Raw genomic sequence first — 27088 nt, forward strand, 5'->3', positions numbered from 1 at the left:
ATCCTAGGGATAATCTCCTTTGTAGATCCACTGACCTTGTTTCACTCCTTAGATTCTTAAACTTGTAGAAGTGAGGGCAACCTCGAATTTTCTTTGGACATGTCAAACCTGGCGGGAATAAATCGTTAGCGGTGGGTTTTCGTCGTATCGGAACTTCATGAGTTTCCTTTGACTGAACCTCTTTTGCTTTTCCTAAGGATAGTATCACACATGACCCTTTTTCTTGGTGTGGGGCTAACACAGGTCGCCTTCCCTTCATAGTAGTCATGCATCTTTGTTCAGGATTTTGCCCCAGTTGGACTAATCCTTGCCCCCAGGTTATCGTAGAGCGTCCGTGTAAGTTTGTTATGCTCGTAGATGAACCCCTTATGATTAGATACATCTTGAGTGTGTCTATGAGGGAACTCTTTGTTGAACTAATCCTTGCTCGATGACAACCTTTATTGTATTCTGTTATGACAAGGCATGGACATGCGGCTAGCATGGTGAAAGACATCCTCTTTTCTTTAGCAAGACTAAGATCTTTTATTCTCCTTGCTCCATAGTCTACGATCCTTTGATTTTTTTTGAAGTTTCGGGAAACCGGCTAGCATGGTAAGTGTGGATGCGGGCGAAGATGCAAATGTAAATGCATGAATGCATGAAAATGCAAATGTACGCGTACGCGAGAGACTCCTTATATTGTAACTCCGTGTATGCAATGCAGACGAGTGACATGTAATCCTAGGGATAGCCTTAGAGGCGACATTAGACCCTCTTGGAATCTTTGCAGGATAAATGTTATGACACGCCAATGGAAATCCTTTGGATTCGAGAGTATGCAGAAGATAGCGGCTAGTGACCGTTCAAGACAGTCACTAAATCTCATGGCCATCGAGAAGCCAATTGACGTGTACCAATGAATTTGTCCCTCGTGGGAAGGTTCTCTATGCGGAACACAACCTATCTAAGGACGATATGGACGAAGAGAAATCCCTACAGGCTAGGGATGTGATGTGTAAATGGAGATCCAAACCCTACAAGTTAGAGGGTGCGCGGGAATAAGCATGGAGTGACCGTTCAGGACAGTCACTAGATTTCATAGCCATCGAGAGGCCAATCGAACGCATGCTAATGAAGTTGTCCTTCGGGGAAGGACGCGTCGTTGTGAAAACACACGAGCGTGAAAGAAAATCCCTATAGGCTAGGGAGTGCGTGGGTGTAGGCACGAGGTGACCGTTCGAGACAGTCACTAGATCGCATGGCCATCGAGAGGCCAATTGACGTGCGTTAATGGAAATGTCCTTTGTGGGAAGGACGCGTAGTTGTAAGAATACAAGGATATCAAAATGAAATCCCCACAGGCTAGGGGATGCATAGATGGTGATGTCCTTCGTGGGAAAGACATGGTCTTTAGAAATTAGAGTCCCTACAGGCTAGGGACCACGTGGGGTTACCTGCAAAATCGAAACGCATAGATATTCGAAGTATATAAATTGCAAACATATAAAGAGCATAGCAGCACAAAAGTCCTAGGTTCATAGGTTCGACGTAGCGGCTCTTGGGAGCCAACCTTTTTATAGGGGGGTTCTAGAAGGTCTCATGGGGTCGTTCGTAGCCTCCGAGACTTTTTGTCTCTTCGGATTTTAGAACAACTCATTTTATCCATGAGGTTCGAATTTTTGGGGTAGGTTCTCAGAGAGATCAGCTAAGTATCCAGTCCAGCCCTCCACAAAGTCAAGCTTCGTTTCGGACCTTTCCGAATACCCAACCCACTCCGAGTGGAGTTATCAATGAGACTCGTAGGCGATTCATACTCCCCTATTGGTCTCAAAGTTAACTCCCACACTTAGGTTTTAACAACAATATAATATACCCAACAGATGCAATATAAATAAAAATATTCATTTAAATAAATATTTTAATTAAATTGCTATAAATAAATGAACCTTAGAATAAGTAAATAAATAAATAAATTTAAATTTAAATATTTAAAAACTAACCTCGAAATCCAGCCTCTTATAGTTTAGACAATGTGTTAAAGCAACAAATATTTAAAAATATATATTCACAAATAAATGAATAACAAAAAATTAAAAAATAGATATTTACAAAAAATAAATAAACCCTAATTTTTGGCGTATTTGCCAAACCCTAAAAAAGTTTGCCAAAAAACCTAAACCCTGCCAAAACCTATAGGAGCATAGTAATTCACTGTTAAGTGTGTCTCCAGCAGAGTCGCCAGCTGTAGCAACCTGCCTAAAAATTATAACTTAGAGAGTCGCCACCTATTCTGAAGGGCGAATAGGAAACCCTACGCAGTATAGAGATCAGGGTAAGATACTATATTCAGGTCGAGGGAAGGTGTTAGGCACCCTCAACCCTTTCCTATTGGCTTTGAATCTAGGGTAAAGGTTTATAGCAAAATTACAGAGGTTAATAGCTAAGGAAATGAGAAGGGGAAAAATTGAGATTTTTGGGAAGGGGACTCGCCTTGTTGCCAAGTGCCTACGTATCTCCTTATGGAGAATCAGAGTCAACGTAGTTCGGGGCAAGGGTTGTACGCCCTTAGAATTAGAAATTTGATAGGGTTGGTAATTTGCCTCAAAGGCTTTTGAAATAGCCTATGATAATGTGTAATTTGATACTGAAAAGTTTTGAAAAGTGTGGGAAGAGTTTTAAGAGTGGGCGTACAACCCTGATTTGGCACAATTAACCGCAATGATCAATAGGTTTGATCACCATAGTTAAAAGATTAGGGGTTTTGCACCATTACCAATTCAAATCGATTGATTCGATTATCACTAATAATGAATTAAGGTGTTTTATTATCAATTTATAAATTGTATTTTGGATTGTTACCTCTCATAATCGATTAACACGATTACAAATAATAACAAATTAAATTTAGAACAAGGCGAGATTAATCATCACAATCAATAAGATAATTGCAACCATTTAATCGAATATAGTTTGAATTTTATTTTAATTAAATAGTATTTTAATTAAAATCATTGTTAACCATAGCGATCAATCGATTTAATCGGCACGAATAACAAATTGAAAATTTTCAATATAATCATTATGTATTTATTTTATTAAAGAAATAATTATAACATAATTAATATATATTAAAAATAAGTATTTTAATTAAAATAAAACAAATAATTAAAATTTATTTTAATTTTTATTAAGGTTTTGATTTTATGTGGTTGTTAATAGGATGTATAGTATGGGGACTAAATCTGGGGCGTCAGATTTGGTTGAGTGGAGAATCAAAGGCTGGATTATGAGGGTGCATGGTGGTGACTAGCAGCTAGGGTGCACTGGATTAGGGAGAGATTTTCAGAAAAAAACATGGAAAGGGCTGGGTATCGAACCCAGGCCCTTGGGGTTACAAACCACACACACGAACCAGCGCAGCTAAACGCGCTTTGTGTATAACAAACGCTTTCAGTCAAATATATAAAAAACAATAAAACATAATAGGAATGCGCGCAAAATTTAAATGGGCGAATCAGGCGTTGACACGCCATCGTCTTCCACCCCAGACCTGCAAAAAACCAATGAATTTTTGCTACGAATTTGCTGCAAATCTATTCGTAGCCATTAGACTTTAAAAATAGCGATTAGGTCCCTGTCCAATATAAATGTTTCGCACCCCTTCAGATATGTTTGTATCAACCTTACGAACACACCTATACCCTTGATTCGTTCCAATTTTACCCCTAACAAAAACACCCAAATCAAACCCTAGAAACTCGATGTAGACGTTAATGGCAGAACGAGTTTTAACCACACAAACTCCATACAATTAACCCAGAAACAACCAATGCAACATGACAAACCAGAATATACAATCAAATCATCATGAGAATGCCTATAATACGCTAATCGAATCCAAGTTTGAAGTGACTTACTTTGACAAAATTGAGGTAATTCTGGGGGTGTTGTAGTAGTGTACCGATCCGATCACCTTCAGAAACTCTTGGGGAAGCTTTTGCAATCCTTAAACCTTGTTGAGAACCTCTCAATTGCCAGAACCGAATTTCGATTATGGAAGCTTTTTTCCTTTCTTGAACCCTTGCCTCTGATCAGAATCCTTAACCCTTGTGCGTGTGGTATGTGCCCAGTACTTATAAGCAATGAATTAGGTTAAGAAAGAAAGCCCAAAACTCCTTTGGATCCACTCTTGCAAATTTGAGAAAATTGATTTGATTTCTTGAATAAAAAGTTTCTTTTTTTGTAAAGTCTTATACCAATTCCTTCCCATTTGATTGAGCACGAAAATTGCAATATATTTGCCATTAATACTGATTGGATTTGGCCTATACCAATATTTTAACACAATATTTGATTTTATACTTAATTAAATCATAAAAAATGAATTAAAAAAATATTAAATCAATTAATATGATAAATTTCGTGCCCTTTTGTTTTGGACAAGCTAATGGCTTATGGATCAAGTTTGTACCATAAAAACATAGGCCCATTAGCAAAATTCTTTAATTTGAACCCTCCTTTTTCACATTTTGCCTCCAAAAATCACCTGACTTTGATCAAGCATATCTCCTTCATTTTTTAAGCTATAAGGGTGTTCTAATACTTTTTGGAAACCTCAAGAGGTCCTCTACAAGCCACTTTGGAACATATTTCTCATTTGAAGCTTTTATCTTGATCATACCTTCTCTGACAAAAAACTGCTTTTGAAGGATGCCTGAAAATGACCTGTAATCTTTTGCTTTGTATCTTTTAAATGAAGCATTTCTAGCCTTGGCTTGTGAGACACAAAGTTGTAGAGAATCCAATTTCCTTCAAAATAGGCTTTGAGTGGAGAATTTTTGATGTTCCATGTGAAAGTTATGCCCAGTCAAAGTTGGGTTGACTTTCTCCTAAGAAACCCTAATTTGAACCTTTTTGCATTTGTTCATCTCTGAGTTTCTATTAATGGAATCATGATCAATCTTTGATCAAATGACGGTTATGCATCCCTACACTTGATGTTTGCCCAATGATCATGGTTTGGATCATGCTTTGATTGTAGTTGACCTTCAGGTTTGAATCAGTTGACTGTGGGTTATCTGGATCATCTGAGTGAGCAAGGTTTTGAAGTTTGCTTTTAAACCTTGTTATGAGAGAAGTGTGGAAGGTAAATTTTGGGGTATGACATCCTGACCGTTTCGACGATATCTACAACTTTCGTGTTCGGCTCGGAAGCCAATTCTTTGAGGAAGGTTCCCAGATTTGCAATTTACTTGAGGTTTCATGGTGAAAAACAGTGCTGAATGTAGGGTTTCGGACCTCGAAAAATTCGTATCTCCTAATCCGCTCGCCGGATTCACTTGAAAATTTAACTGGAGCTCCGTACCATCATTACCAAGATTTCATATGTTCGGACCGAAGGCCAATTCTGCACGGAAAATTCCCAGAATTTTAAGGATCGTCGCGTTGTTTCGGTAAAAAAATATGTTTTCGAGTATGTCGCGCCTAGTTTGAAAATTCATAACTTCTTTGATTTTTATCGTATGAAGTCCATTCCGGCGGAATTCTTTCGGAAATTTCGTTAGCTTCGTTTCTTCGTCACACATGCTTGTTCAGATTTTGAGCCGAAGGTAGGGTTTTATCGAGTTCTTTGAGCGGTACTCACAAAATTTTGCACAGTCATACCAGATGAATCGGCGTTTCTCGTCATTCAAACGGGCGTATTTTCTTCACCGCTTATCGGATTGAGGTGATTCTCGCGGCGATGAGTCACAAATTTGGTCATCTTCATAGTGGCATTGGTTTCGTTCCGGAATTGAGAGCCAAACCGAGTTTCCTTAAAAACGAGCCAAAATAAGACGCACCGAGGGCAATTTGGACAATTCGCGTTGTCAATATATAAACATTTTGCTCTTCACAAATCAAAAGGAGGACTCATAATTTCAATTCACCAATTTTTTCACAAACTTTTTCTCTCATTTCTCTCTCAATTTTCAAAGATCAAAACCACAAATTCTATAAAACTTTCATCAACCTTCATCAAGAATCAAGAGCAATATGGATTGAAGTTCAAGATCTCGAGTTCGGATTCGCTCTCCCCTCCTCTATTCTCGCGCATCACACTCTCACTCTTTTCCGGATTCGCTTTTCGATCTCGTCCGTGTTCGCGTTCGTGTTCGTGTCGTGTTCGTGTTCGCGCTTCGGTTTAGATCTTCATTCGGTAAGCCTTGAACCTTGAATTAAGTGCTTAATTGTTGATGATAACATGATTCGAATGCTAGATCTAGTGGTTGATGATGATTAAATATTAGATTCTTTGGAACTTTGCTTGCAATTGCATGTGGATACAAGTTTGGTGCACTATGTGTTTGTTTTAATGCTTGCATGAGTTTGTTGTTTAATAATCAATGATGTTGATTTGAAATCCATGTGTATTGAGGCCTAATTGTGGTGATTTGATGTTCATAACACTGTGCAAATCGAGTTTAATTCGTGCTTGATCATTGTTCTTGATGGATGCATGTTTGAATTGCTTTGAATGTTGATTGTGCTATTTTTTTGACTCTGTGCTCATCGTAACCGGTTACGCTTCAGGCTGTAACCGGTTACGAACCCGTGTTTACCTCGTTGCGCTGATTTTGTACACAGCGTAACCGGATACGCTCCTGGCCGTAACCGGTTACGAGTTTGTTTTTTACCTCTATTTTTGCTTCTGTGTACAGCGTAACCGGTTACGCTTCAGGATGTAACCGGTTACGAACCCGTGTTTTTCCTTCCTTTTGCTTCTGTTTTGACCGTAACCCGTTACGGGTCAGGGCGTAACCGGTTACGGCTGTGTGTTTTGTTCTTAACTTCAAAAATTCATATCTTTTTGCTCGTAACTCTGATTTGCGTGTTCTTTATATCGTTGGAAAGCTTGTAAGATATACTATATTGTGGAATGATTTGTATTTCTGAATTTTAAGTTTTCCATGATGGTACTTTTGTCGGCTTCCGGTGTGATTTTTGCATGCTTATTCGCGTATTACCGTACCTTTTCCATGTTCGTTTTGTCCGGTTTTATTTTAGAATAGCAATAACGCAATTCTGATTGCGGTGTATTGTTATCTCTAACGTGTGTGCTAGTGTGCGAGGCTTTTGGAAGGTCACCGATTGATGCTCATTCTATGAGTGTTCCGCTGCGGGACACGATTTCATTCGCTTGCTTTGTGTTCTCATCCTGGAGACACATCTCTATTACTCTATATCTGCTTGTTTAATTTGCTTGTTCCTATTACAGGTGTATTGTGATTGTGTTCGACGCGCGTGTCGACCTTTGTGTGCTTTCATGGCCAATCGGTGTGCTGACTATTTGCTTTTGCTTTGCTAGCTCGCTCGCGGGATCCTTAGTTTCTTCCCTTTGCTTCGCTTTAGTTTACGGATCATCATCTGTTTGGTATTGATCCCATTTCATTTTATTTCTATTGCACTTTATCGCTTTCTCGCATCATCCTTTAACATGAGAAGTAGGACCTAGACATGCATCTGGCTAAGCCCTCGAAAGAGGCTCTGTTTTTGTTGGTGTGTTTATATTTGTGCTTTGCGGCAGGGAGTCACGGTGTAATAAGTCCTATATGGCACCCCGTTAAGTCCTCATGGAAGGCACGCGGAAAGGGTTAGCAATCAACCCCCGCCTAGTCTCATCGAGTCTGTTCATTACGCGCACGCTTCGCGTCGCTTGCTTTTGAACCTGCACAAGATCTTGTTATCGAGTATGTCAGGAAAAGGGTTCATGCAGCCGGACCCCCCGCCTTTCTTATAGCTCGCGTTGCTCGACGTTGATGCTCGGTGTACGCGCGCACCGTTTTCCTTTACGATCCGTGACGGCTTGGTTGCTGAGAGGGGACCGCCCTCTTGTCTATGGCCCGATCATTTTCGCGAGGTCTAATGCTTGGTTGACTTGGGTTGAGCTGCTCCCCTTGGCTATGGCGGGACCACTTCTCTACCATTCGGTCAGTACCGTTGGTTTGTTTGCTTTACGAGCGGAGCTCGTTTGTGTGATATTATTGTGTGCTTCCCCTTTTTTCTCGTAGGTTGTTAGCTTAGTTTAGATTTGTACCCTTTGTATGATAACATTAGGTAGCAAGCTTTCCCCCTTAGCTTAGGCATTCCTCATGCATTCTTTAAAACACAAACCACACTCTTTAATTTTCATTTCTTAAGAGCTTGTTATTTCCGCTCCATTCCCAAGCATAAGTCTCCAAAGGTCGAGCAGCGGAGTGTGAATGTAACTCGTTCACCTAAAAAACACAAAACAAACAAAAATTAGTTAGCCGAGCTACGATACCTCTGATTCCGCAAAACGGATACGTAGGCAGCGGGGTAGGGCCCGTGCGAGCACAATCTTTTCTTTTCCCTACATTTTACATTCATTTTAGTCCATATTAGCGTAGATTTGTTACACACCCATAGATTTAGACACTAGCGTGGATACCATCGAGTACGATGGGCACGAGGGGTGCTAATACCTTCCCCTCGCGTAACCGACTCCCTTACCCTTTTTCTCTGGTCGTGAGACCGTTGTTTTGTTTTGTGGTTTGCTGGCATTCCCTTCCTTTTCAGGATAAATATGTTAGTGGCGACTCTGTTAATTTTCGCGGTAGCGACAACAGCATGCGCACGCACCGGTCCTCTTTGAGCACGTCCACTGTTAGATGCAGTACCTCAAGCGCGATTCTGGCCTCTTCCTCGCCCTACTACTTTTTCATCATTTCTGGGACGTTCCCCCCACCATTCTGGGTATCCGATTAGCTGGAAGCAGCTTGCTTCATCATGACCCGATCTGTTGCAGTGCGTACACACAAATTTGTTCTTGATCTCGCGCCCTTTCATCTTTGCACTTGCTTGAACTGCCAAGGCCATAACTTCTGTCCTTTCTTCTTTTCCTCGCGTGATAGATCGCATTCGTTCTTCTTGCACCATAATAGAATACATCTTATTCAAAGATGGCATGGGGTCGGTGGCTAGCAAATTGGAACGCACAGTTCCATACAGCCCATCATCTAATCCCATTAAAAACACGTGACATCGTTCCTCTTCTCTGCGTTTTTCAAGTTTTATTTGAATGCCACACGTGCACCCCTTACATGTGCAGGCCAGTGCCTGTTCATGGTTTACTAAGTCATCCCACAGAGCCTTCAACTTTCCATAGTAGGCCACCATGGACAAACCTCCTTGTTTGCATTTAGCCAATTCTGATTTGAGTTGTTGAACGCGCGGACCATTCACGACAGAAAATCTCTCCTTTATGTCGTCCCAAAGCTCCTTAGAGGTTTCAAAATAAGACATGGTAGTTCGCAGACTAGGTTCTACCATATTCAAGATCCATGACACCAACATGGCCTGAACAGTCCACCAATCCTCCATCATAGAGGATTCTTCTTCAGGTTCTTTTATGGTTCCATCAATGAACCCCCATTTTCTCCTTGCTCTTAAGGATGTTTTCACAGCTCTAGCCCATTCATCATAATTTTCACCCCGCAGCTGCACTTGCGTAATCACACTTCCAGGGTTGTCGTTGGAAGTGAGATCGTAGGGCGATGGCTTTTTCTTCTGAGATTGATCATCTCCTGTTACAGAAGATTTTGGATCTTTTTCTCCTTCCATGGCTCTGATACCATGTAGAAATTGATTCGCGGTTTTTATTTATCAAAATAGGTCACATTATATACAAGATGAGGCATTCATTAGCTCCTAGAATCATGCCTATAATATTGTAATTTCTAATTCTATATACAGCAGTACAATTACAATATTGAATGAAATCTGATCCTATTATTAATAGCAGGATTTTTACCAAATATGGCTGAACAGAATATGATTTTGTTATACCAAATATAGCTTAATAGACATCAAAATCCTTTAAGCTAGACTACTAGCTACAAATCCCAAGTTGAAACAAATTGAATTCGAGTTGTATAAAATCAAAGTCCTTAAGCTACAAGAGAATTCCAACTGATTTGAGCCACTCAATTTCTTCACCTTTCGACCTCTTCTTTGCATGCCATTCTCACCATTGCTCATCTTCAAGTTAAAGAACCTGTCATAAAGTAAAATGGTGAAAATAATCCATTAAGTTGAAATGAAGAGAGTAATGATGAAATTTCACATTTCATTCTTATCTCTTACTCCATTGTTCTCTCTACAAACCTGTTTTTCTTCATCATATTCCATTCTTATCTCAAACAAACCCAATTCATTTCACCATGCAAATTATACCTTATACACACTATATTATACTTCTTGTATCACTTCTTATCTTAAACAGACCCAAAGAAAAAGAAAAGCAAAATCTAAAGATAAAGTAAATTATCTCAGACAGTACCAACTTCTTTTCTGCTCTATTCTATCGAATAACAAGAAACCATAGCACAAGAGAGTATTCACATGAAATTGATATTATGAACAGAGCCATAAGTCTCAAATTTCTTTATCCAGTTCAATTGAAATTAGGCACATTCATTCAAAGTTGTATAAAAAAATAGGGAGAAACTTACGTACCATATTTGTATAATGCTCTCCCAAGATAGATGGCAACTTCCAGTAACCTCATGTTGTGGAAAAGAATGTTGAAAGGTCCTCAACAAAATCGGGTCCATCAATATCAAATGCAGCTATAAGAGAAAATCAAAGTAGAAAATAATTAAACATACATTAACTATAAAAGAAGATAAATGAAAAGAATATAAATGGAAATGTTGTAGATACTAACCTGGAATTTCACAAAGCCAATCACGTGTGCACAACAATGCTTCAACATTATCAGATTTAAGAGCGCTTCGATACTTATCAAGTATACGTCCACCTATACTAAATGCTGATTCTGATGCAACTGTAGTGATTGGAATGCTCAAAAGGTCACGTGCCAATATAGCAAGTTTGGGATATTTACCCTCATTTGCTTTCCAATATTGCAAAACATCCAAATCAGCATATTGCTCATGATCAATTTTTTTTTCATTCAAATAAGCTTCCAAATCAGACTCATCTCTTGACGGTTCACACAATTTACTTCATCCCACTCCTCGTTTGATAAGCAACAATCAAAATAGGGATCAATATCACTTAGGAGCGTATAGGATTCTCGTTGACCTATAGCAGTCTCAAGCATCAGATAAGTGGAATTCCACCTAGTAGGTAAGTCTTGACGAACTTGCTTAGAAGTCACATTTGAAAGTTGCTTTAAACAAGATGCAAACTTTATCTTTCGAGCTTCTGAGCCCCTTACATATTTCACACACAACCTAATCTTTTCTAAAGATTCATCTATAACCTTTAAACCATCATGAACTATTAAGTTCAAAATGTGTGCTCCACATCTAACATGAAAATATGCTCCCTCGGCTATCAATCCTAATCCTGATGATAAATGTTTTTTTTAATATATTCACCATAACATCATTGTTAGATGCATTATCTAAAGTAATCGTGAATACTTTTTTCTCTATACCCCACTCCTTTAACAAACTTATTAACTTCTCAGCCAAATTAAAACCGCTATGAGGTGGTGGACAATGAAGGAAGGACAAAACTTTTTTCTCTAATTCCCAATTCCTATTAACAAAATGTGCCGTCAGAACCATATATTCATCAGTATTTATTGCAGACCATAGATCAGATGTTAAACAAATTTTTCCTGGAATTGACTGCAAATAGGATTTTAAGTTTTCTTTTTCTTTTCTAAACACCTTAAGAACATCAGACTTTGCAGTATTTCTAGTCATGGACTTAACATCAGGGTGCAAAAAACTAAGTAAGTTAACTATCCCTTCATGTTCAACAAAACTAAAAGGATAATTGTGTTTAACAATTACCTCAGAAATTCTTTCCCTATGCATTTCTTGATTCAGTGGCGGATAAGATGATCCATTTCCTCTTCCAACACAAATCGCCGCATGTTTTTTCAAATTTGAAGTGCCACCACCATCTCTAGCCATGTAAATTTTATTACAATTTTTGCATTTGGCCTTTGGGAGTCCTTCATCATCAACAAACTTTTCAAAACATTCCCAAGCCGTAGAAGTTTTTGCTCTTTTCGAACTAGGGACTGAACTGTCAACTGAATCCTCAATTTGAATTACGGGTTCATCGTCTTCGATAGACATATTTCCTGCTTGCAAGTAAATAACATGATCAAACATAGTTTCTTCATAAATCTACAGTTTCTTCACAAAATATACAATTTCTCTATAAATCTAAAAGCCTGTTCTTTACAAGAATTCAGTTTCTCCAATTCAATAAATATATAAGGATCTATTAAACCGTTTCTTTTTCTACCATTCTATTACAAGAATTACTACTTCAAAATGAACATAGAAAATAGATTCATTCATAACAAGCAGTCTAAAGGTTCACAAATCATAAAACCTGTTCTAAAGATAATTGACATGAAAGTTCTACCATAGAAGTATGTCTGACAATTACATAAATTAAAGTGGAGCTGATAGAAACCAACTTATAGAGAAAAGTAAATAGGGAAAATCACTTTGATCACAGAATGATAATTGCAGAACTTCGAGGGTCTGCACCTTCTCAATACCAAAATGACTTCTTTCCAATCAAGGCTCATATCTAACGGGAACCAATTCCAAAATAATTGACATGTTTTATTGGTGACTGTCATGACTCATGAATAACCCACTAAAAAACCCACCTGAGTAAACAATGTTTCTTTAACTAAATAAATTAATAAACAATGTTTACTAAACATTCACCTGAGTAAACAATGTTTCTTTAACTAAATAAATTAATAAACAATGTTTACTAAACATTGGATAATGATTATTATCCTATACATCATCCTTAACCTCAATTTGATAAGCACATTAATTTAAGATAAGAATAAGATGAAGCAATGGAACACTTTTTTTATTGTTATATTTTGTTGCAGTGAAGTCGTTATCCAAACTGGCATATATTAATCTCAGTTTTTTATAGCTTCATGTTTATAAACTATATGATGACATAAATACCTTGTAATTCAGAAGCCTTTGTATGTACTTTATTGCCTCAGCATTTGGATAAAAGTTAAGTAGCCAAAAAAACAAAACCATCTAAAGGCAATGGAAGAATACACTTTAAAAAAACTAAGAATAGAAAACAAAGTCAGCAAAGTCAGCATCATCAGTCACTATAACAGTTTCCAATATTTCACAAATGCACAAACATTCTATGCTAAACTATTAATTACTTAACAAATCAGTTACTATAACAGAAGCAAATCAGTCACTAAGTAGTGCAGGTGCGAGTTCAAGCTAATGTCTAGCACCTGGGCCCTGTAGCGGTTGTTTCTTAAAACAGCAGCATCAAATGTAGCTCACTGTCCCAAGCCAGTGATCAAGTTGCTTATCTAATCCTTATAGAAAAGTTGCTTATCCTACTAGTATGCCATGTGATGCAACCATGATGTATGTCTTCATAAAGTGATAAATGTAGTTCACTTTAATATTTGTTTTACTGATATATAGAAAAGTTGAATATAATATCACGATACAAATTAAGACATAAACGAATTATAATGGCTCTAACTATTTGCATATTTGAATGTCACAAGTTACTTTGAAGATATACATCATGGTTGCATCACATGGCACACTAGTAGGACATGAAGCAGGCATATGCAATTATTTATCAAGGAACACTCTTAATTTCTAACAGCTACTTTGCTACACTAAATACTTGTTGTTATTGAACATCCATGTAGCCTAACCAATTAACTATTCTAACAGCTCACAAGGTCTGCCTCTCAACTAACAAGGTCTGACTAATTGGTTAAATGCTAAATAACTTCTATAAATTTTATTCATGCAAGTCAGCATTCAGTGCAAAGCAACAATAACAGTCAGATGTGGCAATTGGTTTATTTTATACAATGTTGAACTACTATTAAAGACAGAATTGTTTGAGAAGACAAAAGACACCTATCTCAAGTTTAACATAGTTTGAATTTGTTTTTCGGCCCAATCATTTCAGATTCAAGGACAATAACAAATAGTCAAGAATATGTGTGACTAAATTAATTTTATTGAATCTATTTCCGAATCCAAAACAATGAGAGCAGAAACTCATCTGAATAAAGTTTGACTATAAGCTCACCATATGAACAACTCTTAAACCCAACCTATTAACAATTATCTAACACTATACAAGGCAAATAAAGTGATATAATCTAAAACAACAAAACAATTTAGTTGTGAACACAACATATAACACGGGAAATACCAATGATATCGAGTAAGAAGCCATACCAATGATGTATGTTGAAGCTCTCTTGATAAAACTTGATGATTTATACCTGAAGCCACAACCGAAAACCTTGATTCCACCTGAGCAAATCAGCCACAAGAACAACGTTGAAATACGAGTAACTATCAAATATTTTATAGTTGATTGCGTACCTACTCATTCATGGGTTTTTCAGAAAATACTATATGTTTACCTTTGAAGTAGAAAACGCGAAAAATAGATCGACAGTCGCCGAAAAGAAATCTTGAAAAGCTAAAGAGAGAATATCCAGCAGATGAGACAACGATTACGAGAATACGAAACGTTGAGTTGCGATGCTGATTTGAATTTGCGATGCTGAGATGAATTGCGATTGTAGCACCGAAACGTTGAGTTGAATTGCAATTGTAGCACCAAAACGTTGAGTTGAATTGCTAGCTAAATGGTTTCATCAAGAAATTGGGGGAAGAAGAAATTGGGGAAAAACGAAATTAGGGTTCATCTTTGGAGAGAACGTGATTCGTGAAATTTGGAAATTGAATCTGAAATGTTTTTCTAATTTTCAAATTTTTTTCTTCTTATTGTGTTTTAACTTTTAACAAAAGAAATTAAATGTAATATATTTTTATATTAAAAAGTTTAATTTAATAAATGATAAAATAATATCCAATGGATTTATAAAATAAGGTGGATGGATTGAATCCATCCATATGATTTGATGGATGGATTGGATAAATCCATTAAATTATTTTTTTGTTTAATGGATAAATTATAGGATGGATCGGATGGATATTGTGTTAATGGATTTTATTGCCACCCCTAGATTAATCTAATGACTTTTATTTGTTCTTAAAGTAGTTCACTTGTTGGAGCCTTCACTTTAGAAGCCATCTTTTTCTCATTATATATATATATATATATATATATATATATATATATATATATATATATATATATATATATATATATATATATATATATATATATATATATATATATATATATATATATATATATATTATATTAAAAATAAATAAGATATATTTGGAATTTGGATTTAAAAGAATATGGCCACATGCCACTGATAGTATTTTCTAGGGTTTGTTATGTTATGGGCTGGGTGAGTGATATTATAAATAAGGATAAGTTATTTTAAAGGCGTAAATTGTGATTCTTTGCAGCCGAAGAAATATCGATGGATAGGGCTTTGTTGGCGGAAAGCAGTGTTGAAAGAGGTAGGCAGGTGAAATCGAAACGGAAACGGAAGCGGAAGCAAAGAGTTGGCCGGAAAAATGTTGAAGATGAACCTGTGTATACTGTTGAAAGAGGGCTGAAATCAGAACGGAACCATGTTGAAGGTGATATGGATGTTGTTGAAAGAGGTTCACGGCTGAAATCGAAACGGAACCATGTTGAAGGTGATCTTGCGGATTCGAGACTCAAGAAACCGATGAAAATCAAAATCGCCGAGGCTGACTATCATAGACGCCCTCGATGCATAAATCTAAATGTATGTATCTCTCTTTAACTTAGATGATGATTAATTTTGTGTTTTGATTAATACTTTTAATGATTAATTTTATCGTTTCGATTAATTTTGTGTTTCACATCTCTATAATAATAATTTTGATGATGATTAATTTTGTGTTTTACATCTCTATAATAATAGTAATTTTGATGATGATTAATTTTCTGTGTCACATCTCTATGATTAATTTTGTGTTTTACATCTCTATGATTAATTTTGTGTTTCACATCTCTATGATTAATTTTGTGTTTCACATCTCTGTAACTTTGATTAATTTTGATGATGATTAATTTTCTGTTTCATCTATAACGTATTCTGGACAACTCAGCCCTTTGATGCTGTTTGCCCTCCATCAAGTCTAAGGTTAGTAGGTGGTGTCTGTCCCTTTCCCATAACTGAATCTAGTCGCCATCGTCTCGTTCTACTTTGTGAAACTGCTTTGAAAAAGTATAACAAAAGAAATAACCAGGTTCTAAAATTCATTCATCAACTTTATTATTGGTATTATTATTGTTATTATTATTATTATTATTATTATTATTCTAATATTCTAATATTCTTATTTATTTAGGGTCCAAAATTTGAGTTTGAAGACCTTGTCAAGTCAAACTGTACCCTTCCTGGATTGTTTTTTATTACCTTTAAAGCAAAAAAAAAGCAAGATGGTTCCACAGCCATTTTCCAGGCCGAAGTTTTCAGAGATTTTAGTGATCAGATTAGGGTCATGTCTTGTGCCATCAAAAACTAACCATGGTATTAATGTTGAAGATTTTATGTTTAGTTGAATGATTTGTTCTTGGATCATTGATGTGAATTTCTTTGTGGAAAACACTCTTTTATGAATGAATATATTAGAACTAATTGTATTTAAAATCAATTTTACTTTTTTTCCGTAAAAAATGACTTTTCTTATTTTAAGATTTTTTTTCCAAAAAAATTGACTTTTTTATTTTTGCAAAACCGACTTTTCAAATTTACGAAAAAACCAACTTTTTTTATTTTTTTGAAAAAACTGAAATTTTTTTATTTTTGAAAAAAAGTTAACTTTTCTAATTTAAGGAAAGTATGGATTTTTTATTTTCGAAAAAAATCGACATTTCTAAATTAATTATGGAATTAATTACAATAAAGAAATATTATATTTTCAAATTAACTATAGAATTGGATTTATATTTTTAAACTAATTATATTTTTAAGTTCTATTATATTTTCAAATTAATTATATAATTGAATTTATATTAAAACTAATTGTATTTTCAAACTAGTTATAAAATTAGATTTATATTAAAATTGATTTTAAAACAATACAGTAAGGACATATTATATATTTTAATTAGTGTTCTGGACTGGGCCAAGATTCAGCTCAGTCTACTTTCGACCCATTTAATCTTGGAGGCCCAAACCATTCCTGAACCCCTAAAGGGCAACCAGTACTCGGCTCCTCGAGGACCCAACGACACTAAAGCAAGCTATCTAGTGCCAGACCTAAGTGCTCCCCGCGAGCACCCCACTTGACGAGGACTTACCTCCTCACCTACACCCAAACATATCGAGTGTGCTCCCTGCGAGCACCTTATCCGCCGAGGACCCTTCTCCTCGTAGAGTTCCTTCATATCCAACCCCCCGAATAATACGGAGTCCACATGGTCCCTAAAAGACCGCGTCTTCCATGAACTTCGGAGTGGTTGACCAAGACTGAGAGCAGTCACGCATCTCCGATATTTCCGCCTAGGAAACCTGACAGTCTCCTAATTGGGTCTGGGAATCCAGCCCAGTAGCGAGATCATGGCCCAGCGCTGGGGGCTATAAATAGCCTCTTTCACTAGAGGGTCAGATATTCATTCTCTTCTAACCTTTAGCTCGTACTTGCACTCTGATTGCTCGTTTTCTCACTTTAGCATCGGAGTACCTTGCAGGTCCACCTCCTCCACTTCTCAAAGATCCAGCTCCATGCAGGCCTTAAGATCCGTCTGATCAGGTACAATCAGTGACGCCGTCTGTAGGAAACTAGCTTCCCCGTCTTTAACAAACAAAGACCAAAGCAAATTCAACCTGCGATCATCATGGCTGGCAACATCAACAACAACCAAGGTCCCGATCCCTTCAACGTCGATCCCCTCATTCATGCTGTCACAGCTGACAGGCAGAATCGGCACCGCCTGGAAGGACAACAGTCCACTGCTGACGGGAAAAGGAGACTAAGGCATGAAATCTCTCAATCCTCCAGAAACGAGCAAACTCACATCCAAAAAAACGAGGCTGACTCTAAGGACGGGCATCCCGCTTCCTCCTTCACTCACACCTCCCAAAGGCGAGAAACCCAGTACGAGAGCAACCATGAGCAAGTCGACATTCCTGTTCCCGAAGATGTCGCATCCTCCTGCTCACAGCCCTCAAAAAGACCAAAAGTCTCATTCAACAACAGAGTGAACGGATTGACAAGCTGGAAAGGAGGCGACGATCACGATCTCCCCCTCGGAGGCACTACCGATCGCGCTCATCCTCGTCCTCACGCTCCCCGCCAAGGAGACGTCGTCGACGTTCTCCCTCGTCTTCACGCTTTCCGCCTAAGAGGTATCGCCATCGAAGATCCTGCTCCCGCTCCCCTCGACGAAAGGATGCATAAAACCAGAAACCCGAAGAGGCGGAAACTTGGAGCATCTCACCCGAGCGAGGTCATCAGGGCCCCGCCAAAACCATTGTGAAGGGTCGCAAGAGGTCCCCTCCCAAGGACAACCGCCGCGCCACTGGAAAAACACAAGGAAAGCGCCACCGAAGCCCTCCCCAGAAACACAACAACCGTGGAAAACACTCGGTCTCCCGGGTCCAAGCGACGAGGAAGACTTTCGCAGCCCTCTGTCGAAGGTCATCCGAAGAGCCCGTCTACCTAGAGGGATGGAAAAACCCCCAACTTTGGACCTCTACGACGGGACCATAGATCTTGACGACCACATCCGGAGTATTGAAGCCGTCATGGACTACTACGTGGTCCGAGGATCTATCAAATGTCGGATCTTCCCGACAACAGTCAGAAAAGGAGCGATGACCTGGTACATGAACCTTCCTCCAAACTCCATCCACTCCTGGCCAGAGCTTAAAAAACTCTTCTCAAACCACTTCACAGCCTCTCGCCGGCAGCCGAAGTCTGAAGCGACCCTCGAGGCCGTAATCCAAGGAGCCAACGAACCTCTTCGAGAATACCTCGATAGGTTCAACAAAGATACTCTCCTGGAACGAGGACTCCTCCTCGGGAGAGACTTCTAAAAAGCCATCAAAATCGAAAAGGTACGCACCATGGACGCCCTCCTCCTCAATGCCCAAGCCTACATCGCCTACGAGGAAGGCGAAATGGCCGTGAAGAAAAGCTCTAGGGGCAATGACACTACCCGCAGGTCGAGCCAAGACTACTCTCTTTCTCGCCGAGGCAACGAAAAAAAGAAAGACGACAGGTTCCGCGACATAAAAGAACAGAGAGGACCAGCTGGTCGTTTCAACGATTACACCCCACTGAACGCTTCATGCGAGCGCATTCTGGCTGAGTGCAAGAGCACAGAGTTCAAAAACTCTAACGTCCTGCCCCCGAGGCCAAATCCAACCAGGTCGGGGACCGATAAGACCAAATACTGCAAATACCACAAGAGTCATGGGCATCTAACCGATGAGTGTGTACACCTGAAAGATGCCATCGAGACTCTGATTAAAAAAGGTCGTCTCTCTAAGTACACGAAGAAGGGAGAGACTTCTAGGCGAGAGGGGCAAGGGAATTTCGTGTAGAATCCAAATCTTCAAGAATTACCTGATTTGGAGTTGTGAGCAGAAAGTTATGGCTGATTTAGTGGAGGTTGTACCATTGTTGCGAAAATGGAATATGGCCATGAGTTCCTTCCTCTTTTTCTTTGTTTCTAAGCTCTCCACTTCTAAATTCTGATTCATGAAACACTATCACACCAAACATGCCTTAAGTCCACATGCACATTGTTTAATGTCCAAATTGTCCTTTAACTAAGTGGCAATTACCAAGATGTCACTTAGTTAGATTCTAACTACTCCACTTCCTTTCTTAATAATCATTCTAAGGTTAATATGGAATAAGAGTAATGTGCATTCTAATTACGTTTAAATGATAATTACCGGTGTCACAGAGTCGGGGTATTACACAGTGTGAAGTGTACTACACCATATACTAATATATTCTTCAACATAATTTTTATGTATATCCTGACAACAAGAACAACATGATAAATTAAATCAATATTTATGATATTTTTTCTCTTTATATATATTTTAACCATAACCTTATAATATTTATTTAATGTTTATATCGACTTTGCTCGATCCGTGCGAACGCACGAGTCCTTTACTAGTATGTTCGCACGAGTCCTTTACTAGTATATTATAATAATATATCCAGATATATTACGATATAGTATCGTTACAACCAAGGGCGGACCTACATAGAGGCATAGTGTGGCTATAGCCACACCAAAAAAAATTATCTTTTCTTTATATATATATATATATATATATATATATATATATATATATATATATATATATATATATATATATATATATATATATATATATATATATATATATATATATATATATATATATATATATATATATATATATATATTATTTTTCTCTTTTTATTGTTTTACAAATTAGACCGGTCATTAAATTGATGAGGACAACTCACTGATTAATTGAACGAATTATTAGATTAGTGATTAAACCTCATGATTAAACTATATTAAATCAAATAATTCAATTGAATAAATTTGATAATTCAGTCGAATAAACCGATCTGTAAAGTAAAACTATATAGTTATTAAGCAGGTCAAACCATATAACTCAATATCTAAAAAAATCACGACACCTAACAAATTTCAAATTTTCAAAAATATCATAATTTTATAAATTCAGTCTTTAAATTCAAATTCTAAACATATTCACTGTAAAATGGCAATTTGTTTAATATATTAATTTTATTTTATACTGCAATTTATTACCTTCAATGTATATATATATATATATATATATATATATATATATATATATATATATATATATATATATATATATATATATATATAATTGAAATAGGACTTCAAAATATAACATTCTGCCATTTTACCATCTATGAATTCAATCACATTAATTCCATAGAAAAACTAATTTCTTCTGGATATAGTACAACAGAATTAATATATATTTCTTTTTCAAATTCAATTCTGCAATCATTTCAAACATTTATATGATCTACATATCAATTATAAAATCAATGCAAATATATTTTGAGATCTAAAAATTGTAAAAATGTACCCGGATCTATGATGTTGATTCTCATTTTGATTCTTCATATTGATAGGTCTCAGTTGCTATTATTTGTAATACTTATAAGATTGTTAGAAAAATCAATTTAAGTCAAATGAAATCGAGGCTAGAATCGTGTACGAAACACTTTCCTTATAAGTATTTCAAGCACTCTCAATAAGTCTTAGGGTTGGAACGCAGGAATACCCAGGATAATTCAGCCTTTTGATGTCGATTTATGGGATATGGTAACAGATGGCTACAAACATCCTTTAAATGTAAATGGTGTTAAAATAGAAACAAATGTTATGAATGATCAATAAAAAAGGACAACAAAATCGTTAAAGGTCAAGAACCATTATGTTGAATGTTATTTCATACATTGTGTATAAAGAGATAACAAATAGATACTTTGCAAAGTCTATGTTTCATTCTCTTAGAATGACTCATGAAGGAAAAGAACGAGTTAAAGAAACTAAGGCTTTGGCCTTGATTCAAAATTATGAATCCTTCAAAACGGAAGATGAAGAAACCATTGAGAATATGTTCTCAAGGTTTCAGACTCTTGTTGTTGGCCTGAAAGTCTTGAACAAATGTTATACTATTGCAGATCACATAAAAAAGATCATCAAAAGCCTACCAAAGAAATTGATGGTGATTGCTCCTAAAGTGTTAAAGAATATGAACAATATAACTCTAGAAGAACTTGTTAGCTCCACAAGGAGTCATGAGGTTAATCTAGAAGAGGATAAGCCTATAAAGAAAGGAAAATCGATGGCCTTAAAGTCCAAATGTAAGTCTGGAAAGACTAAAGACTTTTAAGATGGAGAAAAAGAATATGAAGAAGATTATGATGAGGAAGATGAGGTGTCTTTACTGTCCACAAGAGTGAACCTACTCTAAAAGAAAATACAACAGAAGATCAGAGGCTACAGAAGAACATATGGATGTTTTGAGTCAACTTCTGGGCAGAAGAAATATGGAGCTGACAACAAAGTTATATGCTATTGAAATTATGGCACAACAAGACATGTGTCGTACGTATACAATGTCCCAACACCAGAATATTAAAGCGCAATGCTAAAATGTAAATATACATATAATAAAGACAATACAGAAATAGATGACAAACAGACACCAAACTGCGCTTTTCTATGGAAATGGAAAAATTCCTTAGTCCCACATCGCTTAGATTAGAAATCTTGGCTAGCTTACTATTTAAGGAAGTAACTTGTTTCAAGAATAGAGTTTTGGGAAGGTTAGTTTTAATTATTTTAAACACTTAATTAATATAATAACTTAGTGGGAAAGCTAGTTTAAAAATTAAGGGTTAAGTATCTTAGTATGCATGTGTGGTCTAGTGATGAAAGGTTGAGTCTTGAGAGTGTTCCCTCCTCAAGGTCACGTTGTTAGTTTTGCAAATTATTTGAATATAGTAATTTAGGGAAAAGGTCGTTTTAAAAAAATTAATTTAAAATAATATAATAAGTTAGTGTTTTCTAAATAAGTTACGTGGGTTAAATGGGTGGATTGAAAAAGTTAGTGGACTAAATAGCTATTGATTTTAATAATTAAATAAATAAATAAAAAAATATTGATTAATAATAATAAATAAATATTAATAAATGAAATTACTCAAATAACTCTAATTATGACTCCAAAATATACTTCAATAACTTAACAACTTTAATTAATAAGATATATTATTATTAATTAAGATCTTTTGAAACATTAATAATTGTAATTATATATATATATATATGAGGAGGGTTATATTGTCTCCCAGAGTAAGTTATAATAACTTACTCCACATCTTGACCATTAATTATTTTCAATCTAATGGTTAAAAATAATAAGTCATTAAATGTGGAAAGAGAAAACTATTCCTTATTATTTTTAACCATTAGATTGACAATAATTAATGGTCAGGATGTGGAGTAAGTTATTATAACTCTCTCTCTCTCTCTCTCTCTCTCTCTCTCTCTCTCTCTCTCTCTCTCTCTCCTCTCTCTCTCTCTCTCTCTCTCTCTCTCTCTCTCTCTCTCTCTCTCTCTCTCTCTCTCTCTCTCTCTCTCTCTCTCTCTCTCTCTCTCTCTCTCTCTCTCTCTCTCTCTCTCTCTCTCTCTCTCTCTCTCTCTCTCTCTCTCTCTCTCTCTCTCTCTCTATATATATATATATATATATATATATATATATATATATATATATTCTTAAAAAGTTGTTATATATTTATTTAATCTTTTTAATTTAATTATTATATTTATTTAATTATTTAAAAGATATAATTATATCTAATTATTAGTATTTTTATGTTTGATCAAATACAAGCATTAAAACTTGATTTTACATATGGTCTAATAAACATCATGTAGGGACAATCTATTCTCGTATTGATAGGCTTCTAGGGAACACTGCTTGGTTTCAAAATCATTTGTACTATTCCTTAAAAACTCTTCCCCCAAATGTTTCGATCATTCCTTGCTTTACCTTCAACATCAAGATCTCTTTGTTAGAAGACATAAAAGATTTAGATTCTTAAACTGTGTGACTGATACTGAAGGATACCATAAAGCTGTGGAACAGAGTTGGCATGAACCTATTCAAGGAGGGCCTAGTTATGTTTTGTGGAGTAAGTTGAAGAGGCTTCAAACCATTCTTTATAGAATGAATAAACCTCTTATCTCAGCTAATCAAAAAGTTATTCAAGCTCGAGCTTACCTCTCTATTGCCCAAGAGAATCTGATACATGACAGAATAAACAGTGAGTTGATTGCCAATGTTAAAAGATGCACTGAAGACCTCCTCAAGTGTAATGACATAGAGGATAGCATTCTGAAACAAAGGGCTAAGATCTCTTGGCTTAAAGAAGGTGATGGAAAAAATGCTTACTTTCATGCTTTTATTAAAAATAATCAATCTTCTAAGTCTCTTTCTATGCAGGAAAAATATAATGGGCAACCTATTACCTCTCATGATGCTATAGAAGAAGTCCTTGGTTTTTATGGTAAACTCATGGGCACTAGGCAGAATAATCTGGACTGTGTGGATGTTGCTGTTTAAAGGAAAGGGGCTTAATTAAACAGAGATCAAAGGCTGCATCTTGAGAGACAAGTCAGTGAGGAGGAAACCTATAATACTTTGAAAGGCATTGATGATAACTCGGCCCCCTGGTATAGATGGTTATACTGCCAAATTCTTCAAAACTAGTTGGCAGACCATTAAGGTAGATGTGATAGTTACAATCCATGAATACTTTGATAAAGGAAAGTTATATAAAGCCTTCAATTGTACCATGGTCTCCCTTGTTCCAAAAAGTAACTCTGCCAGACACATAAAAGATTTCAGGCCTATTTCTGTTTGCACTACATTTTACAAGATCATTTCTAGAATTCTTACTGCCAGGCTCAGCCATGTCATTGGTAGTGTTGTGAGTAACAATCAAGCAGCGTTCATACCTGGCCAACAGATTCATAGCCATATTCTAATGGCATATGAGCTCCTTAAAGGTTATAACTGCAAAAATGGGCCTCCTAGATGTATCTTTCAGATTGATCTGCAAAAAAACCTATGATATGATCAATTGGCAGGCTTTAGAAGTTATAATGCGGGAAATTGGATTCCCTCAAACCTTTACTCAATGGATTATGAACACTCTGACTAGTGTCTCTTACAAATTCATCATCAATGGGGCCCCATTCTAATTTGCTTGTTGCTAAGAGAGGAATTAGCAAGGGGATCCTATATCCCCTTACCTCTTTGTTACTCTCATGGAGTACCTTCAAAGATGCATCCATCAGATGCAACTTGACCCAAAATTCCATCATCATTCTAATTGTAAGAAGCTTCAGCTCACCAATCTTATGTTTGCAGATGATGTTTTGCTTATGTCCAGAGGTGACCCCGATTCAGTAGAGATGTTGCTAACAACCTTCACCAAGTTCTTGGATTCCACAGGTATGCAAATTAACAAATCTAAGAGTAATCTTTACTTTGGTGTTGTTCATAATAATGTGAAAGTTAGTATTCTTAACATGACTGGGTTGAAGGAGGGCTTCCTTACTTTTAAATACCTTGGAGTATCTATATCTTGCAAAAAGCTTGCTCCCCACCATTACTTGGCCCTCATTGAGAAAATTCTGGTCAGAATAAAGCACTGGACTGCAAAATTACTAACCTATGCTGGCAGGTTGCAATTAATCAAGAGTGTTTCCTTTTCTATTGCGAATTATTGGATGGTTTGCTTCCCGATTCCAAAAAATGTTATCAGTAAGATTGATGCTCTTTGTAGATCTTACTTCTGGACTGGTAAGGATAGCATTAGTCGTAAAAGCCTTGTGGCTTGGTCTTTAGTTTGTAAGCCTATCAAACAATGGGGGGCTGGGCATTATTGATTTAAAAATCAAGAACATTTGCACCATGATCAAACTTTTGTCGAATATCTGTAATAAACCTGACAGTTTATGAGTGAAGTGGGTTCACTCATACTACTTAAAGAATCAGAACATCTTTGATATGCAGCCCAAAACTAACAGCTCTTAGATTCTGCGTGCTATCCTGAATGTGAGAAGTTGTGTTCTTGATCACCAAAGCCTGTGGCATGACATGGAATTGAAGGGTAACTTTAATTGTGGTGCCTTCTACCAAAGTCTTAATTATAGCCCGAGTGTTCCTTGGAGTGCTATCTCAAGGATAGAAAAACACTTAGAAAGGGGGGGTTTGAATAAGTGTAGCCCGAGTGTTCCTTGGAGTGATATCTCAAGGATAGAAAAACACTAAGAATATTGATTCAGAACAAATCTTGTTCTAACAATGTAGTTTAGTTAACAACGAACTAGGATAAGAATCATTGTGCAAATTGTTTTTATCTTAAGAGTTTTAAAGCTACACTTATTCAAACCCCCCCTTTGGAGTGATTTACCTCACCTGAGGATTTAATTCACTAATCACACGAGATTACAATGGTTTTCCACTTAGATAACTTCTAAGTCTTCTAGAGTATTCTGATCACAACCTGATCACTCTAGGAACACAATGCTTAGATACCCTCTAAGACTTTCTAGAGAATCCGATCACAATTTGATCTCCTCTAGTTCTTACAAATGAATGTAAACAATTCTTACAAGAGTATTACAATGCTTCTTAAAAGCTATAATCACAACTGTGATATTTCTCTTAAAGTTTAAGCTTAATCTCACTAAGGTATTACAACAGTAATGAAGTGAGGTTGAAGATGAAGTTTGAGAGCTTTTGAATTTGACAGCGTTTCTGTATGTTTGCGCAAAGTGTTGTATTCAGCTTCTCATCATAAATTTTATTTATAGGTGTTTAAGAAGATGAATGTTGGGAGCATTTAATCCGTTGCGTGATCCGTACATCATTGCATTTAATGTTTCACTCTTTTGTCAACTACCTCGAGCCTTGATTTTCCTGCTTTAACTGACGTTGCCTTTAATAGCTTCTAACGTTCCTTTTGTCAGTCAGCGTAGCCTACCATCTTGTACTTGCTTCTGATGTGATCTTTGTTGATACAACGTTTGAATATATCAGAGTCAAACAGCTTGGTGCGGAGCATCTTCTTGTCTTCTGACCATGAATAGCTTCTAGCGTGATACCATGAGAACTTCAGTGTTTCTGCTTCTGATCTCAAGTTCTTCTGATGCTTCAATAGACCATGTTCTGATTCTGCTTGACCATCTTCTGATGTCTTGCGAGAGCATGTTCTGATGTTGCATACTTGAACCTTCCGAGTCAGTGCTTCTTGCGCTGATTTTGTTCATACTCTTTATATATTTCCTGAAATGGAAATTGCATAGAATTAGAGTACCACACTGTCTCAAGCAAAATTCATATACATTGTTATCATCAAAACTAAGAATATTGATTGAGAACAAATCTTGTTCTAACAATGTAGTTTAGTTAACAACGAACCAGTATAAAAATCATTGTGCAAATTGTTTTTATCTTAAGAGTTTTAAAGCTACACTTATTCAAACCCCCCCTTTGGAGTGATTTACCTCA

General features: G+C 36.6%; 4 protein-coding genes across 9 annotated transcripts; 2 read left to right on the plus strand and 2 right to left on the minus strand.

Annotated features, from left to right (window-relative positions):
- Window positions 1-7138: 7138 nt before the first annotated feature.
- LOC131623932 (uncharacterized) lies at window positions 7139-14824 on the minus strand. 6 transcript variants are annotated; one of them, XM_058894931.1, is made up of 6 exons: window positions 14438-14821; window positions 14247-14324; window positions 11814-12109; window positions 10712-11091; window positions 10501-10613; window positions 7139-10039 (listed from the first exon to the last, which is right to left on the minus strand). In XM_058894931.1, the coding sequence occupies exon 6, from the start codon at window positions 9604-9606 to the stop codon at window positions 8665-8667; it is 942 nt and encodes a 313-aa protein (XP_058750914.1). In that variant the 5' UTR covers window positions 9607-10039; window positions 10501-10613; window positions 10712-11091; window positions 11814-12109; window positions 14247-14324; window positions 14438-14821; the 3' UTR covers window positions 7139-8664. The 6 variants fall into 6 exon arrangements, with proteins under 6 accessions (XP_058750914.1, XP_058750913.1, XP_058750911.1 ...); XM_058894930.1 differs by having other exon boundaries at window positions 10712-11553; window positions 14438-14820; XM_058894928.1 differs by having other exon boundaries at window positions 10712-12109; window positions 12972-14324; window positions 14438-14824.
- Window positions 10549-12140, minus strand: LOC131623904 (zinc finger BED domain-containing protein DAYSLEEPER-like). Its single transcript, XM_058894899.1, has 4 exons — window positions 11391-12140; window positions 11092-11272; window positions 10712-10900; window positions 10549-10613 (listed from the first exon to the last, which is right to left on the minus strand). The coding sequence occupies exons 1-4, from the start codon at window positions 12138-12140 to the stop codon at window positions 10549-10551; spliced, it is 1185 nt and encodes a 394-aa protein (XP_058750882.1).
- A 453-nt stretch (window positions 14825-15277) lies between the features above and the next one.
- LOC131623876 (uncharacterized) lies at window positions 15278-16580 on the plus strand. The gene is made up of 3 exons (XM_058894874.1): window positions 15278-15733; window positions 16080-16220; window positions 16323-16580. Exons 1-3 carry the CDS (start codon window positions 15419-15421, stop codon window positions 16497-16499), a joined length of 633 nt encoding a protein of 210 aa, XP_058750857.1. The 5' UTR covers window positions 15278-15418; the 3' UTR covers window positions 16500-16580.
- An 8257-nt stretch (window positions 16581-24837) lies between these two features.
- LOC131623906 (uncharacterized) lies at window positions 24838-25461 on the plus strand. Its single transcript, XM_058894900.1, has one exon. The coding sequence runs from the start codon at window positions 24838-24840 to the stop codon at window positions 25459-25461; it is 624 nt and encodes a 207-aa protein (XP_058750883.1).
- The last annotated feature ends 1627 nt before the right edge of the window (window positions 25462-27088 follow it).

This window comes from Vicia villosa, unplaced genomic scaffold, assembly GCF_029867415.1.
Source record: "Vicia villosa cultivar HV-30 ecotype Madison, WI unplaced genomic scaffold, Vvil1.0 ctg.000089F_1_1, whole genome shotgun sequence".
Classification (NCBI taxonomy): Eukaryota; Viridiplantae; Streptophyta; class Magnoliopsida; order Fabales; family Fabaceae; genus Vicia; species Vicia villosa.